The sequence below is a fragment of the Apostichopus japonicus genome, chromosome 4, assembly GCF_037975245.1.
Source record: "Apostichopus japonicus isolate 1M-3 chromosome 4, ASM3797524v1, whole genome shotgun sequence".
Taxonomy (NCBI): Eukaryota; Metazoa; Echinodermata; class Holothuroidea; order Aspidochirotida; family Stichopodidae; genus Apostichopus; species Apostichopus japonicus.
The window spans coordinates 12608649-12634390 of NC_092564.1; the positions used below are offsets into that span (position 1 = coordinate 12608649).

The following is a 25742-nucleotide window of genomic DNA, read 5'->3' on the forward strand; positions in this document are numbered from 1 at the left end:
GTGAGGAAAAGTCTTCCGGGTCTCTATTTGTTATTCCTGTAAAATTCTCAGCGTTAAATCAAATGGCTCTCTTGATCTGATTGTTAGGTGAGTTTCGGCGATACATAGTGTCAAACATCGGTAAACGGTAACATTTCAATCCACGAAGAGAACAATGCCAGAGAAATATAGCGATCCTTGTGTATCACGTGACGACATCCAGTAATAGTTTGTAGCTATTGAATGACTATGTATGTGTTGTCTCTCTTTCCAATTCATCAGCTTTCAGGATGAACAACATCTTTAATCCCCCGAATTCAGATGCCTGATTACGTAAGTCTATCATTCACTTATTGTTGCGTATATGTTCTTATAGTGACTAAGGCCTAATTATAAATTATGCTAACATTAGCCTACCATTAAAATTGACTACTACACATATGTATTTCGCTATCTTTGAAGGTCATCTCAGAGAAATCATCGATTTGCATGCCGGGATGAATAGTAACGATATTATCACTTCTCTATAATCAGAAGGAACCCTTCATATGCATTTTGCAGGGTCCCAAGGGAGGTTTAAGCACCAATTAAATTAAACTACTGGTATAAAACCTGGAAAGTGCTTCCAAATGATATAAACACTGTTAAATCTTATGTAACGTTTAAGCGAAAACTAAAAGCCCACCTAATTGAAAATTACGCTGAGTATTGATTATCTCATGTTTAGTTATCTCTACTCTTAATTGTTACCTTCTTTCTTTGTTTTGTTGTTATTTTTGGTCGCTAGCTCGACAAACTACTATTGTTTTTCTAGTGTCCTGTTTATACTATACCACTTTGTTCTGTTGTTCTTATGTATAGACGAAATAAATGAAATGAAAAAAATGAGTTGTATTAAATTTTAGGCCTGAAAAATCTTATTAATATGCTAACATTAGGGTTATTTCTCTCTCATAATTGTGTAGCACTGCCTATTACATTTAACATAAAGGGACATCTGTGATTAAATTGCTAAGGGGAGGGAGTGGGTTGGTTAGTGCGTTTTCATTTCCACAACAGTTGAAGATGTCATTACCCAACAGTGTTGGTACAATATAACTAATTTTCTATACCGAAGATGGCCATTAAAGGCATACTGACAAAATCTGAGAAATTAGACATTTATCCTCAAAATTGGTAAGGCCATTATCAAATTTGTTTATAATTTGTGTATGGGAATACTTCGATAAATGTTGGTGAGTCCACTAAGTACGAATCACCGCAAAGTTAGTTGGGGAGGGGGGGGGGGGTAGGGGTAGGGGAGGGAATCAGTCAGTGTCAACATTTATCACTATTAAAGTAACATTAATGTTATGTTAATGTTAAATTAACGTTATTATATCCATAGCACTGAAAATTGAAATCACTAGGGATGCAAATATTTTTCATAAGATTTACAAAGAAAACATGTAGGCCTAACTTTATAAAATCAAAATGTATTTTGCCCCTAAAAAAAAAGAAAAGCAATTATACTTCTCTCATGGAACTTCTCATAGAAAATGAAGTTCAATTTTAAACAGAGAATTGCCTCCAAAGGTAACCTTGCATTCAAACATTAAATTTGATATTTTTATTTATTTTTTCTCTCTTTTATAGACAACTGGATAATGAAGTCTTCAGAAAGTAAACTATTGCTGGCAATACATCAATACTGACACAATTTGAAGACCATTATTTAACCTAAATTCTTGTAAATGTTAATAGAAAAGACAGAAAAATGATATATTTACAACAAAATTACAGTACAAAAAAAAAAAAAACTGAGAACTATTGAAATTACAGCACATGAGATAACGTATACAAATAGGTGGGTTTAAATTCACGACAAACATAGTTTATGAATTAAATTCACGGACAAACATAGTTTATGAGGTATCGGGTTAGGCAGTGTTATGTTTTAATGGCATGTCAGGTATTAATGTACAATTACCATTATGATGACATATATCACATTCATGTTATTCAATCCAGAGAAGAAGCAGTTGACTGACAAAGAAACATGAGGAAAGAAAAATCAGTACTTTGGGACTCATTTCATCCTGTTCTTGTAACAGCATCATTCACTCATCCATTTGATCATTCACAGCCAGTCGTCATGCCATGTGCAATTCGGTCTACAGGGTAAAACACAAACTAATGAAGAATGGTTAGAACTATTGGTTATAGCACACCAAATTCAAACAAAAGTCTCAATACATTATAACTTCTGCTAAAATACTGTGGCTTAATTGAATTTCATTCAGTTCACCAGAATCTGCTTCTAGACGAAACCCAAAAGCGAGAGGAGCTTTTATCTGCACCTACTGCCTTTCAACTTGATATAATTTCAATTTACATGTATATGATGACTCACATTAGTAACATTCTAAAACTATTTCAGCCAAAAAAAAGGGTCATTCCATAAATCATTACAAATGATTCACAATTCTCTAGAGTCCTGGTAGTTTAGGCAGTTTAATTAATTTTCCTGATAGACTGTGAATCATTGAAATAACATAAGATAGAATGATGTTGAAAATGACTCACTTCATGAACTTATAATTTCTAGGCTCCCCTTTGAATATTTAAAATGTAATACGAGACTCAATCTTCTAGGCTCCCTCCATTTATGTAATATTTTCCTTTGTTTCCAAATCATTATAATCGCTTGCTTCATAATAGAGATTCTTTAAAATGTCAGACATGCTCACAAAAATCCCACGATACTGAAACTAAAGAGGACTGATTTCTTTTGTGACTTCTATGTCATGATACGAGCAAAATATGCCTGAATTTGCCTCAATACATAATTACAGCATAAAAGAAGATAACCTACTGTTTACACTTCTGCCAATAAAACAAACCTATATTTTGATAATCGATAAAACTTTGTCTAAACATACAAATATATGTAATGTTTTCAGCTGTGGTCTGAATAGTGGTATGCCATGGTCTGAATGAAACCTTCAACATATCACCAGATACAAGATCACTTCCAGCAATACATTATCCGGGCTGAAGATGGTTACATGAACTATACGACCATTTCTGACATCCATCAATAGACTCCTACCCTCCTCTTTCTCCTCTTCCCCAAAATGTTTTCAAATATTTCTTCAGCCTTTTTTCATTATCTCTTGTGCTTATTATACTTTTTTATGTCATTCTTGCAAATGACTTCGATTTGGTACAGCATAGAAATAAAACATGCTTTCAAAATTTTCATTTAAATATACAAGATTGGTACCGTCAGACACCTAGCACACTCCAGAATTCACATTGTAGTGATTATAACCCTACCCCGTCAACTGCTTTCACTACCATTACACATAACAAACCTGTACATACACACAAACTACAGAGTTTTGGTTAAAGTTACCATCAAATATCAAAACATTGATATACACAGGGACTGTCACCACCTTCAAGATTGGTATTTAAAGGATATAAGTTTGAGGGCCTGATGTTTCCATCTCCTTCATTTGCCTTTGAAGTAAGATCCTGCTACCATCCCAAACGTCAGGCCCTCTCACTTTTATACATTTACTCACACATGCTTTCTACTGTAGATATTCAGCAGTTTGTTGACAGTTTCATTCTCTCATTGATTGGTTAATGAAGTGGTAACGTTTATTCTGTTTTGTTTACTCTCTGGAAGCTCACCACGGTGCTTTGTAGTCTTTAAACTGTCCTTATACACTAACCACACGCAGTTCTAAATGATGTAAAGAATTAACAACAACTACCACAAATTTAACTCAAGTGATATGAGATTATAGCAACCAAAAAAGAAAGAAAAACCACACATATATATATGTTTTTATATATATATATATACATATATATATACATATATATATATACATATATATATATATATATTTATATATAAAAACATATATATATATATATATTTATCTATATTTATATATATATATTTATATATATATCCTGCTTCAAACCTTTTAACAACAGAAAAATCTTAAGAATGGGAACCTATATGATATTTCACTTAAGAGAATTGTACCAAGCAACACCCATTGACATACTCCACAAACAAACAAACAAACAAACAAACTTGTAGCAGCTTGAGAGTTAAGAACAACAACCTTCATGATCATTTGGGAATGTCAAAAGCACCACTACCAAATCTCTGTAATAAAATATTCTTTATAGTACAAATTGGACATCTTGTACTTAACTCTTAACATACACACCCCCACCCCCCCCCCCCAACACTGTAGTGTTACTGTGATGTAGCAATCCCTTTGTTCCATAGAACAATGGACTATTATATTTTGTAAAAAGCTTCTTGGTAAGAAGAGAAATAGAGGTTTATAATGCAAATATGTATTAAAATCAGAAAGAAAATGCTAGCTCAAAGAGACAAATGCTGGAAGCAGTCAAAATCTGCTTCAGGTAATAATAAATGGCAAAGAACACCGGTCGTTAATTTTGTCAGGCAAACTCTCTAGGCGAGTCTGCGACTTCAAAGCTTCGACACGATGGTTCAGGCAATCACTTGCTAACTTTTTTCTTCTGAAAAATTTGTCAGATCATTCCAAGAAAACTATCTGGAATCACTTATATGCTGTTAAAGCACTTGTTCTGGAACGAGCAATTTTACGTCCAAGAATTTTTTAAGATGACATAGGAAAACTAAGGAGACCTTTTTCTTAGTTAAACCTTCAGACCCAATCCTTGGGACATATCTTACATCCAAGTAAAATGTAACAACGATAAAGCCTCTCTCTCTCTCAGTTTCCCTTTCTTCAGATAGAATCCTTTCTTCTGGCATGATTAACTTCCATAACATTATCACAACTGAAGCTTGGAGATGATTTTAAACTGACCAATCAAGAGTGCATTTCTGCAGTCTCTTCGTGCTCTTTCGGTGAGATACATCCACTAAAGTCTGCTGCTAGAACCACTGTTACCTTCACTGCACCTTGCAAATATTTGCTTATAGAACAAGAAAAATGCCCATGAGTAAAACTCCTTAATCATAAAATCAAACTTGGAACAATTTCAAAAAGGGCCGACCCTTTGAGGCTAGTCGCAGCTGCAGTGGCGTAGAAAACCATTTTGGATTAAATTCCACAAACGTGTCGTTTCCATCAAATCAACAATGATTCAATTTATTCCTCAGTATCAATCAGCACTGTTCCACATCCCATAACTCGGTTCTGTCTTTTTTCGGACACGACATCTTCTCCGTGCGAAGGCTAATGTCAGTTACCAGCAGGCAGGCAGAAGTATTTATTTCGTCAAGTCCGTCTACGATGTACCGTCTCAGTCCAATGGGCGTGGTTCCATCAAGGGCATGGTATGGAGGACCTCGTCCAGCAGTTGCAGGGCTCGATGGAGGTGGATTTCAATCCAACATGGTGTTTCCTTGATGCTGTGCCTGGGGTAGTCCGGACCCCACCCCTTCACAAAGCTCATTCTCAGGATACAGAGGCGACGAAGGTCGTCTACTCCGATGCCGGCTGCAGCAGAGTACCCTGTGAGGAGAGAAGGCAGAAAAACAATTAAAGGGTAAGAATTAATTATTATAAAGAATATGTAACACACACACATAGGTGTAGGAGCCCAATTTGATTTGGGGGGGCCGTAACGACTTGCCCGAAAAATAAATCCAAAATTGGTAGCGCGCTTCGTGCTTGTTCAACATGTTGATGTACATATCATATAGATAAATTCTTTCCTCTCTGGTTTGCAGGCAAGTTTCTTATATTAATATACAGACTCCAGGGAGAGTAGTACAGAATGGTTTAACTTCCTTCAGCGATTTGACTGGGCATTCCATGCCATCAATCTCAAGATGAAAAGTTCAAGGAACGCAGAGTTGAAATATATTATAAGCCACAATTTAAATGACATTCATATGTGACAGCAGCTGAATTTGATTTTCACGATTTAAAAACAGCAACAAAATGTAACAAAATAAGCAAGAATCTTCCATCCAAGACATAATTAGCTTTCCATAGTATTTATCTGTATTTGACACTTACTGACAGCAGGAGCAATTCCACCAACCGATGAAGGTCCAGGGACCTGGCCGGCTACCGCAGCTGCCTGGGCCGCAGCTGCGGCCTGGGCTGTTGCAGCTTGGGACCTCATCTGGGCATGGCATTGCCGCAGGTCAAACACCTACAAAATGTGAGAAAAATGATAGAAAAAATGTTAATTAATATATTGAAAAGTCTGATAAGGAAACTGAATGAAATGTAACTATTTCACATTTACAGCAAAATTCTCTTTCTTCTTCTGCAATTTAATATTCTACTGAAAGCCTGAGTCACTCAAGCCTAACACTATACAAAAGGTCATGTCACAGTACAATGAAATGAGCATCTTCATAGTGAAAGTTTTAAATGATTTTACTTGTGACATAGCAGACAATGGCTCTATTATTAGTACTGCTAATTCTACTGTAAATTACAACTGTTTATGAGGTTTCACTTTCGAAACAGCAGATCGTGAGAAAGCTGACCTGTGCTTGCTTAACATATCATCAGCATGATAGTAGGCAAAGCACAACATTGTAGTGAACAGCATACATCTGTTTCTAGTTTCTACTACAGCAGGGGTTCTCAAAGGGTCACCTGTGGGCCAAAATCCATCCCACCAAAAATTTCAGTCACTCATGTACTAACCAGGTATGCTGTCTCCTAATCCATTAAGCTTTGGTACCCTACCGGCCTGCCGGCATGATTGGTTTAGTTAGACTGTGATTCCCCCTTCCTCCTCTGTTCCGACCAATGCTCTTTAAGGATATAAATTAAGAATCCCCCTGTACTTCAGTAAGTATCATTTCACTACCTCCTGATTTTCATGCTACATCTTACCTTGATAAATGCTCCAGGGTAAACCTTGTCCCCCCCCTCCTCCTCTGTTCCGACCAATGCTTTCTCACGATATAAATTAAGAATCCCCCTGTACTTCAGTAAGTATCATTTCACTACCTCCTGATTTTCATGCTACATCTTACCTTGATAAATGCTCCAGGGTAAACCTTGTCCCCCCCCTCCTCCTCTGTTCCGACCAATGCTTTCTCACGATATAAATTAAGAATCCCCCTGTACTTCAGTAAGTATCATTTCACTACCTCCTGATTTTCATGCTACATCTTACCTTGATAAATGCTCCAGGTTAAACCTTGTCCCCCCTCCTCCTCTGTTCCGACCAATGCTTTCTCACGATATAAATTAAGAATCCCCCTGTACTTCAGTAAGTATCATTTCACTACCTCCTGATTTTCATGCTACATCTTACCTTGATAAATGCTCCAGGTTAAACCTTGTCCCCCCTCCTCCTCTGTTCCGACCAATGCTTTCTCACGATATAAATTAAGAATCCCCCTGTACTTCAGTAAGTATCATTTCACTACCTCCTGATTTTCATGCTACATCTTACCTTGATAAATGCTCCAGGTTAAACCTTGTCCCCCCTCCTCCTCTGTTCCGACCAATGCTTTCTCACGATATAAATTAAGAATCCCCCTGTACTTCAGTAAGTATCATTTCACTACCTCCTGATTTTCATGCTACATCTTACCTTGATAAATGCTCCAGGGTAAACCTTGTCCCCTCCCTCCTCCTCTGTTCCGACCAATGCTTTCTCACGATATAAATTAAGAATCCCCCTGTACTTCAGTAAGTATCATTTCACTACCTCCTGATTTTCATGCTACATCTTACCTTGATAAATGCTCCAGGGTAAACCTTGTCCCCCCCCCTCCTCCTCTGTTCCGACCAATGCTTTCTCACGATATAAATTAAGAATCCCCCTGTACTTCAGTAAGTATCATTTCACTACCTCCTGATTTTCATGCTACATCTTACCTTGATAAATGCTCCAGGGTAAACCTTGTCCCCCCCCCCTCCTCCTCTGTTCCGACCAATGCTTTCTCACGATATAAATTAAGAATCCCCCTGTACTTCAGTAAGTATCATTTCACTACCTCCTGATTTTCATGCTACATCTTACCTTGATAAATGCTCCAGGGTAAACCTTGTCCCCCCCCTCCTCCTCTGTTCCGACCAATGCTTTCTCACGATATAAATTAAGAATCCCCCTGTACTTCAGTAAGTATCATTTCACTACCTCCTGATTTTCATGCTACATCTTACCTTGACAAATGCTCCAGGTTAAACCTTGTCCCCCCTCCTCCTCTGTTCCGACCAATGCTTTCTCACTATATAAATTGAGGACCCCCTGTACTTATCAGTAAGTATCATTTCACTACCTCCTGATTTTCATGCTACATCTTACCTTGATAAATGCTCCGGGGTAGACCTTGTGCACTGCATCACCGGGAGCTCTCCCCGCCTCTCGGTCCAGATAGTAGCTCTGCACGAAGACGGCATGGTCACTCAGACACTTGACCCACACGTCACCTTCTCCTTCGATGTTCAATTCAACACCTTTGCCAATGTGCAGCCTTCAATTACAATGGCAAAAATACAACAAGTTAATTCCAGTTCATATTTCCATTTTAAAAATCACATCACAATGGTTAAGAATCTAGTGTCTTGCATATTTATATTGAATATGACAAAATATGGCAAATATATGAGAGAGATGATTGAGATGAACAACTCCCCTTAAATTTTTTTTAGAAAAATCTTTCTCCATTTGGGAGTTATCAGGGATTTAATAATTGTGCAAAAGGGCTGTCTGTCTTTGTCCCTGTGTGAATGTCATAGCACAACTACACAACCTTTGACTTTGCCTTAGTTTTCTACTATCATAATCTCAAGATGAATCTTAACCATGTAGACCATGTAAATGAAATGGCACCATTACCTCACTACACAAGAACAATATTTTAGAAGACACACAAGTTTGTAAAAAGTCATCTCTATTACAGAAAAACAGACATTGTAAACACTAAAGTAAAAGGAGGGGTGTGTGTGGTGGGGGGGGGGGGGTAGGGATGGAGCTGGTATCATACACTGGTTGTGAAATTAACCAACTAACAATGCTGCTGCCCTCTGTTCAGTTATATCTCATGGCAAGATAAATTAAGCTGGAAAACACCGAATCAGTTGCTTGAAGCTCCGAAGTACGAACCTTGCTCTCTCGCTGGCTTCGACACGATGTACATTGGAGAGTTGGCCGAGACAGAACCTATCCATCCCGGACGGATCCACGTATCCATCAACAGTGACAGAAGTACACTGGGCTGGGACCTTGAAGATCTCACCCACTTGAGTGTCCAACTCAAAATATGCTATAGAACACCAGTATTCTGGAGCTGTTAAAACAGGAGAAAGAGAAAGAGTTTCTTGTCATGTTGCTATTTCACCTTGCTCTGTAAATTGTTCTGCAATTCAGCTAAGTGTCATTTAGACTGTTTTACCAGCATCTTATGGAGAACCATGATGTTTATAGAAGAATACTGTGTTTGAATTTTTTGGTAAGAAGCTGAAGACTTCAGGAGTACCAAGGAAACTAAAAATACTGAAAGATCAATGAGTATGCCCGATCAATGAACTTATGATAGCTACACGACAACCTTCATGTTGCCCCGCTCCATCAAAACGAGAAAGCCATAAATATTCTCCCAAGTAGTTACGGTTCTTTAGAGTTTATAGAATTTGGAAGAATGAAGAGAGAGAAAAAGAGGTAGTCAAAGAGAAGGAGGAAGGGGGATGGATGGGAGAGGCATCAAAGGAAATAAATCATACATTGACATACTATTTCTAATTGGTTTGATTGCCATAGCAGTTAAGACGAGCTAAGACTGAACCAAAGGGGCCAGCGCCCTAAAATTGTTCAGAAGGTAACAAAACTATTATCGCAATTTTGCATGTTTTAGGTCGAGAGTATCCATTCTGTTTCAAGCTACCATCTGCCATTTACCCCTTCAACCCCAAACCCTACATGTGAATATTATTCCTCTGCAATCTGAGAGGAACAGATTTTGGTGAGGTATCGTACCTCACAGCTCACAAGAAAACATCAATAAAACCTTTTTACATATTGAAAGGTAAAAGAAACTGACCCGGTTGATTTGATAAGGGTACAGCATTCAAATTGTCTCCACTGATAGGGGGCGTCTGCCAGAAGTTGCCTTGTGAGTTGACACCCTGACTCCTATTGTTAGCTATATTCTGCTCATAAGACATTGTGTTACTTCCAGTCCATCTTGCTGTGCTGGATGCAGCTGGGGAGAAAAAAGGGGGGGCGGAGTACAGTTTATAGAATCATTCCCAACTGATTTACAACATTTATTTGGATTGAATTCAACTCAGGGGACTTTAATGCTCTCTTCTTCTTCATTTCTCTGTATTTTGCACAAATTTTTATTAATATTAATGTAAAAGTAACCCCCCCCCCCAAAAAAAAAAAAATATTACAAAATATTGGATCATGGAAGTGCATTTTTGGGCTGAAAGGTTCTTATATGATTATGCAAAATGTATTATGTAGACAAGCTGTATAAAGTAGCTTATGGAATATTCCAGTGGCAGGCAATGTGATGTACAGGAATTATGACACTTTCCACAGTGCTGGTTGAAAATGCTGACATCTTGTTCATAACATGGCTGTTGGAGGAGACTTTTTACTTTCAGATATACCCCTTATGGGGGAATTAATCTTTAAGTGTTACAATGGTATCATGGAATGGGCTGTTACCAGTTACAACCAACAACAACATATTTTTTTTTATAAGACATTACTATGAAGATCTACATCAAACAGTATACATATATAATGTTCAACTATGCCTGTATAGGGAGTTAACTCTCTGTTGATGTGTTTTACAAGCTAATCAAAGTTTCACCTCCCTGCTGATCTTAAAGTGACCTTTCACATCCAGCAAAATGTTTGTGAAAATCAGGTGAGTAGTATTTACAGGGTTCATAGGAAGTTTAACCAAGACATATATCTCAAGTGCTATCATGTGTACAAGCTAAGGTATCATAAAGACATACACTACAAGACCACAGAGATTGATGAGAGAACTCTCTTACAGGCTTGAAAGAGCTATTGATAAAAGAACATCACTACTGTGTGTATGTTGAGACTAATAGCATGATGCATTATAGGCATGGACTTTCAATTCTGTTTTTTTTTTCCATTATTTTTTCATTATTTTTTTTTCTTCATTGCTGTGATTACTTACTTCGGCCGATTTGGTTATTGTTGAGAGCGCTGTCTCCAGATGGTGGAGCTTGAGGAGGCCTCTGATGAGCGACTGGAGGTGGTTGAGCTGTTGTTGGAGCTGTCAGAGTTAAATGGTAAAGTCACCATCATCTTCACATAATGAAATGATTAAATACCAAGACAGTTATATTATTCGGTTAGTTGCCCAAAGAAGAGGACTTTTAACACTTAAACAGCTCTCTTCTGTTGTTAATTAGTAGAAATGTGACAGACAGAAAAGTACATTTGCTCAACCCTTTAAAACTTACAGCGAAACTTAAATATAGAGCAACGGAGTAAATGGTATGAGGTGCCCTGTCAAATATTGCATGAAAGATGACTTATCTATCTGTTCAATGATATTAAGCATACATACATTAACAATAATTTCAAACCTTTTGGTGGATGTACCAAAATGGAGGTATTTTTCTTAGCTTGTTTTGTATTTTTTTCTTCTCCTTTTGAGGGGGAAGGAGAGAGGAGGGAAGGGGAACGGGAGGAGAGGGGTGAAGCTCACCAGATGAAGCTTGAACTTGACTGACTGGTACAGTGGCGACTTGACTAGGAGTCTGAGATGATGGTGCTGCTGGCACTGGTCTTGGTGCCCCTGAGGTACCTGGGGTGGTAGATCCAGGGGGGCCAAAGGTCGGTTGAGTAGTGCTACTCTGGAGTTCATAAGAGGTTTGGCTGGTCATGGGTGGTGGACCAGTAAGTTGACTGCTGGGTACTGTGAAATGAAGTCATAGCCTCTGTTATTAAATTCATATACGATCGATTGTAAAAAGCAACTTAAGTCAGTGATGGATGTTTGCGACATTGGTAGACACTGGAGAGACATACAACATGACTGTCCCAGAAGTATCAGGTCATGAGGACCATGCTACCATCTTGCTTGCTCATAAGTGATGTCTCCTACAAGTCTGAGACGAGTAGTTCACATGATACAGATGCCGAGGATTTAGAGGTAGAACAGATAGTTTTATGAGACATTCGGTACAGAGTTTCAGGGCTCTGGGTTGTCTGAATCTACTTGGTAAGAACATTTAAAGATATCAAAGCATCCAAAATGACCTCATTTTGAGGGCACTGTAGCACCCCTTTAAAAATAGTTCTATTGTAACAGCAGCATATAATTGTCATATTATTTTATTTTGACAATCAGGGTACTCCGAGCCTAGGATTGGTATCGATTTGTTCATGTTTAAAATGGAACAGAGAATGAACTTTCACTGTGGATAAACGAAGAAATAGAAAAGACATTTTTACCTTTGAAAACAGCCACAGATGGATCTTTGTTATGTACAACAACAAAAATTACGGTAGGCACTGATAGAGTCAAACACAAACCTAGATCAGGGTACTTTAATGGGGTCATGAGTGAGGCTTTGGGGAATGGGTTGGGTACAGATGGGGTTAAAACATAGTTGCAGGTTTAAAGCTGGTGTAGTCACTAGTTTATTCCATAGGGGAGTGGTGAGGTGGATACTGTTTATACACAAACCTGATTCAGGGTGCATTCTGGGGTAGCTAGTGAGGCCAGGGTGAGAAGGTCTGAGACTTTGTTGGCTCACTTGCTGCAAACTTCCATTACTAGTCGAAGGCCCTGCAAACACAACAGAAATTTGCATTCGTTAACGAGACACAGAGAGATTTGTTTATTAAACTAATCTACTTTTGTTTCCAGCACTATTAAATTCAACTCTTTAAATTCTAGTTTGTATATTTATTTTTTTCTTGTTTGATTTTGATAAATTTTAGATTATTGCTTGACACAATAATGATCCCATAATCATGTGGTATATTAGTTTGATTGGTCAAACTTTTAATTCAAGTTTAATGAAGTAGAGTTGTTTTCCATTTACTGATTGCTATATACTTACTACAGCTGTGAAGGTCATGCTAGACACGGTAGGAGAAGACTGCAGTACTGTACAGTAGCTACGAGGAGACAGGTGAGTGAGGACTTAAAGGAAGTGACACTGTGAAAAGTGTCTGGATATAACCAAAACATTGAGGAATTTAATCAAAGTTAATCAAATTAATCAAATTTAATCAAATTAATCATTTGCTCATCAGCTTTCACTTGGTGGATGAATCTAGATACAGTATGCATGCACATTTACAGAGCTCTGATAAATTTTATGTCATTTTGGGTAAATTGCTTTAGTTCGATTTGGTAAAACTGCTGGTCAAATGTGTGCAGAAACCTGTAATCAGATTAATTACCATGGTCAGAATGAAAACTCCTCAGATTAATTAATCATTTGCTCATCAGCTTTCACTTGGTGGATGAATCTACAATATGCAGGCACATTTTCAGAGCTCTTGATGAATTATAATGTCATTTTGGGTAAATTGCTTTACTCTGATTTGGTAAAACTGTTGGTCAAATGTGTGAGGAAACCTGTAATCAGATTAACTCCCACATGTGGTCAGAATGAAAACTCCTCAGATTAAATAAGACTGTCATTCGTGGGTAATGTTGCAAAATATGACAAATGATCCCTTTAACTGTGCACAGAAAAGCCATCCACTTTTGAACATACCCAGATATTCCTTACTGATTTGGTAAACTTGTTGGTCACATGTGTGCAGAAACCTGTATTCAAATTAACTAAGGATGTCCTTCATGGGTAACGTTGCAAAATATGACCAACCATGAACCATCCCTTTATCGTACAAAAAAGCCATCCACTTTGAACATACCCAGACGTTCGTTTCTTTCGCAGTCCTAATCAAGTAAACACATGAATTCATGATGCATCAAATTTTAATACCAGCTCAGAAAGCTTTTATTAACTTACTGGTGGTACAATATAGGAACAAAGCACTTTTAGTAGACTTATGACTCCATAGTAGCACCATTCACACTGAGGCTACACTCCTATGTATGATACAACTATCTTTGCCTGGGGCAACTTCAATTAAAATTTTTCTCAGCTGTTTGGGAGATACAGACTTAATATAATCTAGAGATTTTCCACATTTCAAGTCGGTAACATAGACATGCTGATGAGTAACTGTGAGTCAACTATCTGAATACGTTTGCACATGTATATGATTTTTTCAATCCACTTTTCATAAAGCGTAACCCTGCCTATGTATGTTACGACAAGTGTCCAAGTCATGACGATTTCAAGTTGACTGGTGTACTACTATATGTTGAAAAAGGCCAATCCCAACAATCATGAAATCAGACAAGGTTATGTGAACTGGTGTGATATACAAAGTACTTTGAGGGGGGGGGGGGGGCTAGGAGGGGCTCTAGATACTTATCTCACTGTGCACAAGAGCTGAACATTGGTATTTTCACTCTAAGAGATATTGTTCAGGTGCAGTTTCACAAAGAAAATCGGTACTGTTTCTATAGTACATGGAAAGTTACAACCACAGTCACAAATTGCCCACAAACATAATGTACACATACATAGTAAAAATATTGGTACCATTTGTGTCCCTACTGGAGGAGTTCACATTTCTGTACATGTATACTGCACTGTGAAATGCTAAATTTATTTAGTTTACATGTTATAAGTTAGTGTTTAAATATTGCAATTTTCATTTCAGTTATAAAATACTGAAAACACTATGCTTTCGTGTAAAAACAACAGTTCGAAATTCTTTGCTTTTTTTCCCCCCAGTAATTTCAGTTAAATGTTTACATTGCATTTGCTATGCCATATACTACTGTGAAAAATTTAAAATTCATTTCCGGGCACTAACTACTGATAGGAATTTGAAGTTTCTCTCTTTCCATTGGGCTTGTAAAGCAACACTAGTTATAAAACTAAAAGAGACAGTTGGCATTGACCCGAAATAAGTCGATGTTACAGTTGACGAAGTGGTGCTAAAAATGTAACCAATTTTGTGAAGGTTAAGGTATATTGTACTAAAAGGCACACGTTGATTGCCAAAGGATAAACAGAGGCATAAAAGTAAATGCTCGAATAAATAAACATCTTTGAAATTAAACAACAGATGCCGAACATTGCTTAATCTTAAATACCCACTGACCAATTATTAAGAAAATTGTAAGTCATTGGAAACTAGGATTTCAAAACCCAGAATGCTTCTTTTTACCTTCTGTTTTTTTGGTGGTGTTGGTAATTTATACTAAAGTTACTTGAACACACATGATTTGCATTAATCTTTCATCACCTGCAAACATTCAGTATTCCCCAGAGAATTTTATATAACATTAAAATGGGATTAGGTGCATAGCTCAAAATGGAGGCAGTTTGATCAATAACAACATGCTAAAAATTCTTCCTGCTCTCTACTCAAACCCTCTTCCCTCCTCTCCCCTCCCCCTCATCAAAACTCTCCACCCCTCTCCCAGAACTCTAACCTGTTCAAGTATGACACTGAACATGTACCACGACTCATAAATAAACATCAAGCTCTTTCTGTACCTGGTAGATCAAACAGTATACAAATCCATCTGGCTGGCTAACTTACTGTATGTTGCTACATAAATAGAGGTTGATGACCCCATGTTTTTCTCACTTCAAGTACCGTATACAGTATGTGCTTGTGAACATTCTAATTTCACTTTCATATTCACAAAGTTCTAGCAATAACTCATTATCGGATAATCACATCCACAAGCACATCCAATAAGAATTCAACACTTAAGACCTTGTAAACAATGACTCCTATTTTGGACAATGAAATCTATCTAGGATTCCAACCATTTTAACCAGCCTAAGCATAATTATTTACTTAGCCTACAAAATCCACTTTTTAATATACATCACCAAGATAGGCTATGAGAAGGTGCTTCAGGGTGGTAAAACCTGAGCTGACCAAAGCTTACCTGTATGGTGCAGGGTTAATCCAGACAAATCTATCAAGAAAAGAAAGGAAAAGGAAACATACAAAAGAGCCTCATAGAAAATTAAATGATTTAACAGCTGATTTACAAGCCAATGGAGGTCCCCTACCTACATTCAACTCCATGGTAAGTTTGATAACCACAATCACCATGACAGCATATTCACTATTTCAGTTACCCTGGACTATTGGATGGAATAATTCAGTATTCATAAAACATTATTGAAGTCATCTCTTATAATAAACTGTTTCCTATCATGTACAAAACTGCTATGCAGTAAAGATGCTAACTTTGCACGAAGTATAGCAATTTAACCATTTTAACCATCTTGCATAAATATATAGCATTTTAACCATCTTGCATTTCGTATATATAGCATTTTAACCATCTTGCATACATATAACATTTTAACCATCTTGCATATATTTAGCATTTTAACCATCATGTATATACTGTATATAGCATTTAAACCATGTTGCATATCATTTTAACCATCTTGCATACACACAACATTTTAACGATCTTGCATATAGATACAATATAAATACCATTTTAACCATCTTGCAAGCATTTTAACCATCGTGCATATAAATATCATTTTTTGCGATGAGATACTGGATAAATTGTTCCTTGTATTCTGCAATAGCTCAACATTTCTCAAAATAGCGCAAAACAAGAGAGGAATGAATCATTAAACATTAAATGATTACAAGGCGCTGCTGAAGCAGACCTACTGTAGCATATCCAACAGTTTACCTAGTTATGACAGTTTACCTACAGTAGTTATACTTAACCTTTCGTTCGAAACTTACCGATGCCAGGCGAAACTATTCTTTCGTAGTGGTAGGCATTCACGCACACACTATCGCATTTCAGATCAAAGGCGTACTGACAGAATTTCAGATGTTTGAGTTCGTTCTTGTGTAAGTCTGGCCATCTCCAAATACGGGCATAGATAACGTGAGGGAACCCCTTCCTTCCAGCGACCTGACAAGAAAAAGCGTCCATGATGAAATGCCGAAGAAGTGATGCAAATTCGGTACTTGCTTGTTTGTATGCATCCAAATGTCTCATCGCATTGACCCTTGAATTATACAAAAGGTCTCAATCCAATTAATCTCAAAGGGCAACAGTTCAACTCTATCTACAAAAATAACATCCACTTTTAGCAGGTCTCTTTTCCAAGCAAAGGGGTTGAAGGTCGTGTCGTAAACAAATGTAACAACGATTGTAATGAGTTTCTCTAAGAAGTGTTGATTTGTTTTGAAAGACAAGATTGCAAACCTGAAACAAATGCAATTATCCAAAATTTTACTCAAGGACTAATTCATTCAATAGCATTGTACGATATGTCGTATGTTCCTCAACCATGAGCTTAGATAGAGAATCAAAGATGTGTATCTTGACCTTAAACTGCAGTACATGCGTGGACGTGAAATTGGATATATACCGAAAATAGCCAAATCATGTAATATACCCAATGTGCAACGCTGACCTTTAGAACTTTCAGCCAGAAAGTCAACAGGCTTAGTGATAACATGCTGCCACAATATATACAACTGGTATAAGAAATTTTAACATCATTACTGTGCTCAATAAGAGCGAATAAGAAAGATGATTGTCAGGAAAATTTTGCAGCTTGTTTAAAAAATCATGATGTTTTGTGGGGAAATATGGACATCTGATTCCATAAGTTTAAAAATTCATCTGAACAATTTAAATTGACCAATAAATTGCGAGGTTTCATGTCCATCTCCAATTTTCAACGTTTTTCTCCTTTATAGTTCAATACTTAAGTTAGCATGTCAACAATTCTATTTCTGACAATTTATGTTGAAATTTCAATTTTCATTTTAAAAGTTTGACATTAAATTTCAATGCTTTTTCAGGACGGTTTGACCTTGTACTCTTACAGTAATTCTCCACATTTTATTTCTCAATTTTGACATTTTGATCAAAGTTTTAAGCTTCAAACTATCAACATACATTTTTTTTTTTTGAAAATTGTGAGATTCAAAATGGACGCAGTGGAAACACCCCACCCTAGAACACACAACCAATGAAAGCAACACTGCCTGTCAATAAGTATTAACACAAACTTCCTGATCAGGGGCAAGTTTTTTCCAGGAGTCCAGTCATCTGAGACTGGTCAGAATTCTGTTCGGAGTGGCAACCAAAATCAGTTGTGGAGGTCTTCCAGCAGATGACTACCTACAGGTAGTTTTTTTATTTTTATATGTACAACAAATGCAGATTGCAGTGTGACTACTTTAAATATTCCTCATGTACTGTATACGTTAAATGATATCAAAATTGGTATCACCCTAACGTTGCTGTTTTTCCATTCATCAACCTATACACATCTCTCCCTGCTGTGTACATACTAGTCATTGTTATTTTGCTGTGTTGTTTTTGGGCGAACAATTTGTTGTTGGGACAACCAATATGTAAGGCATAGTTTTTGTCTGAGGGACAACCCAAAAAAGAATCTTTAAAACAATTTGCCCTCCTCTTAAAGCTTAAAAAGGCTTATCTACGGAAGCTTTAAAATGCCATCAACATAAGTGAATAATTTTTCTTATGTTGATGGGCTGATGGCACTTTTAAGCTTCCATACTTTTCCAAGTGATCTTGAGAAAAAATGTGTAGCAGATTACAAACCCTTTGAAGCACAGTACAAGTGCTTATTTAACAAAATTTAGAATATGAATATAAACTGAAATATTCTCAATTCCACAGTAAAACTACACATGAATGACATTATTGATATCATGCCTACTAATTGTATGTACAGTATACAGCACTGAGCTACTGTACAGTGATATTATTGACCATTGTATTTGAAGATTTTAGTAATATTGTAAGGATTAGATATTATGGTATACAGATTTGATGTGATCAAAAACAAACACATGAAGTTCATCTCTTTGCTTAGACTAAATAAAAGAAACCACTAAAATAACAACACAAAAATGTCTCGCTGATTCATTGTAATTAAGATATGTACTTAGACTACTAGACAATGGACTACTGGAAGTTTACATGAAATTCCCACTTCAATGTTGACTTGGAATTGTGTCAATATAGCAAATGGATGGATAGGCTGTTTTTATTACGGAGTTAACGATGTTAGGGGAGATCTAGCCGGGCTACTGGAACCTCGGTTTCACTGACACTAAGAATGTAACAACACATCATTGGTCTAATTTGCATCCTCATGCAGTACCTCACTATTCACATAACGTAAATTAACATGACAAAACATCTGAAATTCATCACTTTATTTTTATTTAATCAGTGATGTCACATACAGTTGGCCAGGGGTTACTTAGCCAGCAATAGGCAGTAGAGAGTCCAGTTTACAGCCCAAAGGAGGGTGCCTTACTGCCCTACTTTTCCTTTGGTAAGGTTTTTTTGTTTTAAGAGCACCAAACAATAAAGCTGAAATCTTTGTCTAAGCAGATGAATCTGCCTTAATTTTGTGTCCGCAACTTTCTTCAGGTAAATTTTAGGTTTTTCTCACTTACTCAAAACATCTGCATTTTGTTGACATACATTTCCGAAACAAGTAGCAAAATTGTGAAGACTGCATTACTGGCCAATATGTGACTAATTTCTTTATGAACACTTTGTTTCCTTGTGAAAGCCAACAGCTCCTAGGAGATAAACTCAACAAAATTATGAATGATGACGACCACCCAATACGTGTGTGGCTGGACAAAACAGTGTTCTCTCGGAGCGGTAGGATGAGGCTGCCGTTGGCCAGTACAAATAGGCACCCCTCTTCTTTTATACCACAATGGATAAAAGTTTCATAATTTAAATTTAAACACTAATTTTTCATTGTGCACTGTTTTTATATGTCCTGCTTTGTTTATTTGTTCTTGCCCTTTTGTAACTTTTTATTAAATTTGTATTTGTATAATACTGTTTTTATGCGACCATCAGTTACCCTTTGTGGGGTTTAATAAAGTTTATCTTATCTTATCTTAAGCCTACAAACGGTCGGTCAAATAGAAGGTTCATTGTACTTGCAGGTAGAGTAAGAAGTTGTAAACCAGTTACTGGTCACATGATACTGTATATCCATTGGTCAACAGGTTTTTGCAACAAGCCAGTTCAGTGTTGCAGTTGCCCTACATTAATCAAACATGGCATTTTTTGAAGCAAATATTACAGTCAAGGTTTATAGTTTACACTCATTTGTGTGACATTCATGAATGCAAAAAAACACTGACAGGACAAACAGAGAAGAAATACCTGGAAATGTTCTAAAGTATAAATCTAGCTTTGCACTGTTAAGAAATTCAATTACCAACCTGATTTCTGCCCTTATTTCTTTTCATTTTCTTCATGTAAACAAACTTTTTCAAAGAAAGTTTTGTAACTGCATTCAAAATTCAATTCACGTAAACAAACACCAGCATACATGTGTTATAGGCTCTACAGGTACTATGTCAGTTTCCTAAGATAAAGAAGGCACATTAATAATGTCAATTTAAAGAATCAAAGTTCTGCCATATGTGACCAGTGTTTCTAGCATACAATGTAAACAGTATTAACTCACCTGTAACCTGCCATCCAGTGTTCTTTGTATCGTTACACATTTACTTGGGTGAGCACCGTTCGTTGTGATGGCAGTGATTAAGCTGTCCAGCTCGTCTCTTTTCTCTTTCAACTTTTTCACCAAGCTCTCGATTGCTCGCTTAGCGAAAGTTTCTGATTCTCCACCTTGCCTGTGGCACATCAAGCTATGCACTATACTCAAACAGGCATCAGCACTTGTAGGTGCAGTGGATAGCTGGGTACTCATTTTCGGGTGCTGGTGTTTGTGATTCCAGGTTTTCGTAGCAGGTTGACCACTCAGCACTTCCTTTTTTGGACTTTAATATTTATAAGTCAAATTCAGCACTCGTTCTTCCTGCCCAGATTAATCAGCACTGCTGCCACACAAGTAGCATTTACAACAACATGTCCATTAGTAGAAGCAAACCTTGTTTGAAGACATTGATCAGTTCCATTATGACATCATTGCTGAGTTAACTTTCTTGTCTAGGAGTTTCCGCTTTGTGTGGTCTGTGAGAATAGAAAAAGTGATTGTAGGTATCTGTAACGTCAAGTCTACACTTGGCACAGTTGCAGAATAACCTGCAACTAATCTATCCACCTAGTAGCCAGTGCCGAAAGGTCAAAGTTGAAAAATAGTGTACCTTGATTTAATACTGTGATTACTGTAAAATACACTGCATCAATCATAGTGGTTAGTGAATTTTTTATTTTAGTCAGTCGCCACATGTCGAGTACTTTTAGAAATATTTGTCGAGGCCTGACAAGTTGCATCTTTCTCAAAAGAAAGTGCTAGGCTACTGATAATTATAAAATTGAATCATCATGTAGACATAAATATATGTGTCTTAGACGTTTGTCATATCAAATCCTCATATGTATATACAAAGTGGCTATTCTTACGACTGTTCGTAAGAATAATTTCCGACTACGCATGCGCAGTTGCTATTTTTATGACAGGAGAACTATTTTTTACGACCAGGAGTAACAATAATTTCCGGTTAGGGTTAGTGTTAGGGTTAGGATTGGGGTTTAAGGTTAAAGTTAGGGTTAGGGTTACCCCTACTACATGCGCAGTTGCTTTATTTACTTTACTGCGCTTGAATTCGCCTTTGTCGTAAGAATAGTTTATAAATAATTGTTACGACTAGTCGTAAGAATAGCCACGGCCATACATATATTCATACTGTGGCAAATCACTTGTTCTCTGTATCAACCAAGCCACTTCGAAGTATATATTGGACCTGGCCAGATCTTATTTGCCAGGGAAGTGAGGCCAAAAGTATGTTTATATAGGCTAATACTAGCCTCATAGGACTTATTATAGGCTATGCTTAATGCAAAGCCAGATATTTTAAACTAATGGGTTTCGGCCTTCCTTTGAGTTGTGCTGTATTACTATGCAATTGTTCCCTTTGCTTTACTAGGTTATGGACTGCCAAACACTAGCAGTAAAATAACGCTAAACAATTGCGCTATCTACATAGCATACTGATTACTATTTCATGTCTGTAGCCTAGTTTATGCCTTACGTAGTACTTACAAGTTTATTCAATCTCTGTAGAACCTACTGTAGGCCTTAACTTAGTCGTGTAGCCTAAGTTAACATTAGGCTTGCCTGATAATTATATTACTTCATGTAGGCTAGGTTGTTCACCAAGGCTACGTAGGCGAAGGCTTAAAGCAGATTGACATCGAAATTGTATTTTCATAACCACTAAGAATACGATAAAGCTACAGTGTTATATACAAGAGAGAGTAAGGCAATAATTACCTTCTGCAACGAAAGTTCACTAAGCCTAAAGCACCCAACTTTAGCGTTGCGGAGCTATTCAGTTAGGCCTACCTACTGTTGTAAATCATAACTTGATAGTTCTTGGTGATAATATATACAGTACAGGCGCTTCTTATTATGAATCAGAGGTTTGCCTCTCATAATTCATTTACGTTCATTATAATGAAAGTGCACCCTCACTTCTATGTTGCGCGGGTAATTTTTTTTATTTTTGTAAAACTGTCCACGTAAATAATCGGTCAGGCTACTCCAGGGGAAATTGCGCCTGGAAACAATACTTTTGAAAACTACTGTCCCTGCAGAGTACTTCCTTTTGTTTTGAAGTTTTGGGTCTCTGCACGATGGCGGAACAATATCTAGTACCGTTTATAAATTTTCATATATTTATAAGTTTAGTAGAAAAAAATGGACTAGCTGGTTCGACGCTCAAGTCCCTATCAAGGACCCTATGTAAATAACAGACACACAAAAAAAAGACACAAAAAAACCGACCCGATTACCAAGCTTAAAGTGCTTGTTCAAAGCATTCTTAAACCCATTCACACTTCTTGCAAGAACAACTTTCTCAGGCAAACCATTCCACTCATTCACAACCCTATTAGAAAAAAGTTACGCCGAATATTAATCCTACTTTGTAACTTCTGCAGAAGTTACACTCCATGACCTCTGGTCTAACTTCTATTAGCAAACATGAAAAAGTCAGTGAAGGATACATTGTCACACAATCTTGAAAACCAGAATCAAGTCACCACGTAACCTCCTAAGCTCCAGTGTGGTGAGATTCAGCAGCTGTAACCGCCTATAATAAGCATAAGCGTACGGGACCATTTCAGTTGGGGGGGGGGGGGAGGGGACAGAAAATTTTGTGCCCGAAAGTTCCAGTGACACTATCTAAGCGGAGCGCCACCATCAGTTGGCGCTTAGCGTACAAGAAATTTTTGGCAAAAACTGCCTCTCAGATTGCCGGAAATGGCACTTCTGAGGTCTTGCAAGTTGCATCTAAACATTCTTTATTTTATAATCTCACGTTTTAGAAATTTACACTTCCCCAAAAATTTGGTAAATTAGAAGAAGAAAAAATGGTAACATCACTTTGAAGGGGAAAAACTGGACTTTATCATTTTTAAGCTCCTATTTAGTTACCATATTTATTATTTTAACACAGTACTCAGCTACCTCCAGAAAAACATACATTGTTCAACGACACGTAGGCGGGATAATGTCGCTGTGTCGGGTGAGACTGCATGCAATTTGCTTCAAAAAATGTATAAAAAATAACAAAGAATATGATAAACCTGTAAACCCACCATCAATGGACATGAAAACGTTTCTTATATACACTCATGTCGGGGATGTCAAGGTATACAGTTGACCGTACTAAATTTTTTGATAGTGCAAAAAGCGTGGTAGCCCAGATGAGCTGGGCTTACGGTGGTGTTACACGGAAATATTTGGGCAACATGATGCTATATAGAGAAAATCATTAGGCCTATAGTAATATTAATGTCACAAAACAAATTACATAAAACGCTCTCCGCAGAATTGTAAAAAAAAAAAAAAAATATATATATATATATATATATATATATATATATATATATATATATATATATATATATATATATATATATATATATTTATATATATATATATATAATATATATATATATATATATATATATTTTTTTTTTTTTTTTTCTCCTCTAAGACCGCCCGAATTTTTTCAGGACTTTTGCCCGAATTTATTGTCCCCTGGAAATTTGGGGGGGAGTCTGCCCCCTGCCCCCCCCCCTCGTACGCCTATATTTATAAGGAACACCTTTAAGGAATTAATCATCCTAGTAGCCTCCTCTGGACCTTCTCGAGTACTTCCTTATCCTTAGCAAAATATGGGTTCCAAGCCTGCACAGCATACTCCAGATGAGGCCTAACCAACTGCTTATAAAGCCTAACAACTATGCCATCTTTCAGAACTTATCTGAAGTTCCTAGCTCTTACCTCATACCTGAAAGTTGAAACCCTATTACCTCTTTTAGCAGCTTCGAGACAATGTTTAGAAGGTTGCAGAAACGGGTCAATGTAGATACCTAATTCTTTTTCAACAAAGACCTCGTACAACTCCTCCACAAGAGTGTAGGTACACTTTTGGTTACAACTACCAATATGCATCACCTTGCCTAGTGGTTAGGGTGTCCGCATATAAAGCGGGAGGCCTGGGTTCGAACCTCTGTGGAGGCTGGAAGTTTTTTCACTGTTCTTGATTTTCTAGAACAGTGAAAACACTCCCAGCCTCCACCGACGGGATTCGAACCCGGGCCTCCCGCTTTATATGCGGACACCCTTACCACTAGTGGCTATGGATGCTGATTGTATGTCCAGAGGTTCGAAACCGGTAAGGAAGGTCGTAATTCCACTGTAGGCACCATATATCACCTGATATATATTATTTATTTATTTATTTGAAATTGAAAATTTGAAATTTATATACTTAGTTGCACATATGGAGATGGATTGCAGTACCCGGTACCCAATGTATATTATAAGGGGTTAGTTACCATGTCATGTCACCTAATATACCTTTAGTCGTGTACGTTATCATACGAACGCTTCTATCTCTCCTAAACTTGTTTTTTTGATTCCTGAATGTAGCCTGGGGCGTATCCAGGATTTTCTGACTCGGGAGGCGCGATTTACTATCTAAGCGGAGCGCCACCATCGGTTGGCGCGCAGCGCAAAGAAAATTTCTGGTTTTGATACCCCCAGATCACCGGAAATGGCACTGCTCGGGCTTGAAAATGACCAATCAGATGTACACTTTTTGCCTGAAAACCAAGTATTTCCCAATAGTTTTTTTTCCATCCATAACCTTTTTGAAGATTGTCACCAGTCACAAATCATGTTCGACCTCATCGCATCTCCTGTGGATCATTGCTTTTTGTAGGTGATTCTACGTCGCGGCCCACAACACCCGTCAGCAACACTTTTCAAGGTTTGAAACCCATTATTTGTTCAGAATTTGAAAATTCAAATTTCTCGTGAATAAACTCACTTCAAAACATACCCATAATGTTGCACAAAATTTCATCTATGGACAAGCAATATAGAAAAACCTCCTTCAACCCCTAACAGACCGGTCAAAATTGCACGAATAGAGGGAAGTATGATGAAGAATGTTGATCAGGAAATTTTCGAAAATTCAAACACAGTTAATTTATTGGTGTACAAATATTGCAACCTCTTATAAAGGCTATTATAAAACTTCGTTGAAGGAATGAAAAAATAGCAGATATTTCCGAAACCGAACACTACACAAATAGGCGTAGGAGGCCGGGGGGGGGGGGCTGCAGCCCATAATTGCCAGTACTAATGTAAAAGAGAGTTTTGACATAATTG

General features: G+C 37.2%; 1 protein-coding gene across 3 annotated transcripts; it reads right to left on the minus strand.

The window, feature by feature from the left end:
* Window positions 1–1606: 1606 nt before the first annotated feature.
* LOC139966481 (mothers against decapentaplegic homolog 4-like) lies at window positions 1607–22474 on the minus strand. Of its 3 annotated transcripts, XM_071969524.1 has the most exons (13): window positions 22329–22473; window positions 20556–21064; window positions 16801–16975; window positions 15971–16000; window positions 12656–12757; window positions 11672–11881; window positions 11135–11233; window positions 10010–10171; window positions 9076–9259; window positions 8299–8443; window positions 6849–6872; window positions 6012–6150; window positions 1607–5501 (listed from the first exon to the last, which is right to left on the minus strand). In XM_071969524.1, exons 2-13 carry the CDS (start codon window positions 20799–20801, stop codon window positions 5290–5292), a joined length of 1728 nt encoding a protein of 575 aa, XP_071825625.1. In that variant the 5' UTR covers window positions 20802–21064; window positions 22329–22473; the 3' UTR covers window positions 1607–5289. The 3 variants fall into 3 exon arrangements, with proteins under 3 accessions (XP_071825625.1, XP_071825628.1, XP_071825627.1); XM_071969527.1 differs by lacking the exon at window positions 12656–12757 and having other exon boundaries at window positions 22329–22474; XM_071969526.1 differs by lacking the exon at window positions 6849–6872 and having other exon boundaries at window positions 8275–8443.
* Window positions 22475–25742: the final 3268 nt, after the last annotated feature.

What these genes read in the sequence shown, in the direction of transcription:
- LOC139966481 (XM_071969524.1), bottom strand. Translation starts at nt 20,801, where the DNA reads ATGAGTACCCAGCTATCCACTGCACCTACAAGTGCTGATGCCTGTTTG. An exon ending in AATAGTTTCGCCTGGCATCG is followed by an intron (nt 16,001 to 16,800) that starts GTAAGTTTCGAA and finishes TTTTCTTGATAG; the next exon opens with ATTTGTCTGGATTAACCCTG. An exon ending in GAAGCCAGCGAGAGAGCAAG is followed by an intron (nt 8,444 to 9,075) that starts GTTCGTACTTCG and finishes TTGTAATTGAAG; the next exon opens with GCTGCACATTGGCAAAGGTG.